The sequence below is a fragment of the Siphateles boraxobius genome, unplaced genomic scaffold, assembly GCF_051911475.1.
Source record: "Siphateles boraxobius isolate OS27281-9 unplaced genomic scaffold, OSU_SipBor_1 33, whole genome shotgun sequence".
Classification (NCBI taxonomy): domain Eukaryota; kingdom Metazoa; phylum Chordata; class Actinopteri; order Cypriniformes; family Leuciscidae; genus Siphateles; species Siphateles boraxobius.
Window position 1 is genome coordinate 2,118,014 of NW_027508953.1, and position 1,464 is coordinate 2,119,477.

Sequence of the window (1,464 nt, forward strand, 5' to 3'; positions counted from 1 at the left end):
ATGGAAGTGAGCCATTCGATTCGTGAACGCACCATCGCTGAGAACAGTCTGGTGATTCTCCTGCAGGGTCTGCATGGTCAGGTGACCACCGTTGACCTGCGAGACGAGAGCACGGCCAGGGGACGCGTTATTAATGTGGACGCTTTCATGAACATCCGGCTGGAGAAGGTTCTGTACAGGGACAGACGTGGACGTATGTCCAGTATGGACGACCTGTTTGTCACTGGCCGAAACGTACGCTATGTCCACATCCCAGACCACATGAACATTAGAGAGACAATAGAGTCCCAGCTCGCCAAAATACACCGCGTGCGAAACTTTGGAGCAGGTGGTGGACGGAAAGAATACTCAAAGAAAAAATAGTTTATGTGTGAGATTAATGTTTGTCTTGCAAATGTATGGTTTTTGGAATGCGCACTATTATTTTTAAGTATTGCTGTCATGGAGCAAAAAAAGTATTGCATAGATTGTTCCTAGTAAGTAACTGAAAAAAGTTTTGTATGTGTTCCCAAGGAACAGTGTGGGAAAAGTGATTTCTGTTTACTTTGCACTGCTCTGGTGGTTTGAAAATTCAATAAACGGATGAATGTGATTAAATAACCATTGATTGATGAGTTCTTTAACTTGACGTTGTGTTTGATTAGACAACGCCTCTGATTAATGTGTTCTTGTTCTTAATGCTGATGTCAATATCTCTTTACTAAAAAGTACGTTTATAGAGTTTACATATGCAAATATTGGTACTTTTAAGCCCAATTCAAAACACTGTTTGCAGTATAATGAATGTTTCTGAACTTTTTTTAAATTTGGATTTGGAAAATTATTAGGATTTTTAATAAGATCAAAAGTATAACTAATAGAACATAGTCATTGATGGGACTTCATCTAACTTGGAAAGCTATTGGAAAAGTAAATGTACTTTTATGTAAAGTTGTGTAAAAGGAGCAATCAAATCAATTTGAGCCTTTAGATCAGACTAAAAACAGAAGGAAAGCTTTTGTCTCCTAAGTTTCCTCATTCTTCTGTTTTTGTCTCAGCTTGAGGTCAATGTGGCGAGAGGTTTTAAATCTTATCTTGAAACAATCTTATTTTGCTTCTAGAATACATTTTGCCATTGCGTATGAGGATGCAGGAATTTTTCGGTGACCACATAATCATGATCTTTGAAATGACTCATAAACCTCATTCCTGTTTGGACATAAGTCACAGGAAAACAGGAGTATTCTGGTAAACAAAAACATTACACAACATAAAAAATTACATGTTGCCCATTATGAAATTTGAATCCAATTAGAGAAACATTCTTTTTAAGGTATTGATTTTTATGCGTTGTTTGACTATAAAATAAAGCTTGTTTGCAGTATTTTAAACAGTAAAAAGTGACCCTTCTCCTTTATGATAGGAAAAGTGGCTGCATAACACGAGAATGAACCTCATTGGTTCTTGCGGAAACTCAAACGTGCT

General features: G+C 37.0%; 1 protein-coding gene across 1 annotated transcript; it reads left to right on the plus strand.

Annotated features, from left to right (window-relative positions):
* On the plus strand, window positions 1-600 carry lsm10 (LSM10, U7 small nuclear RNA associated). Its single transcript, XM_077194914.1, has one exon. It carries the CDS (start codon window positions 1-3, stop codon window positions 361-363), a length of 363 nt encoding a protein of 120 aa, XP_077051029.1. The 3' UTR covers window positions 364-600.
* The last annotated feature ends 864 nt before the right edge of the window (window positions 601-1,464 follow it).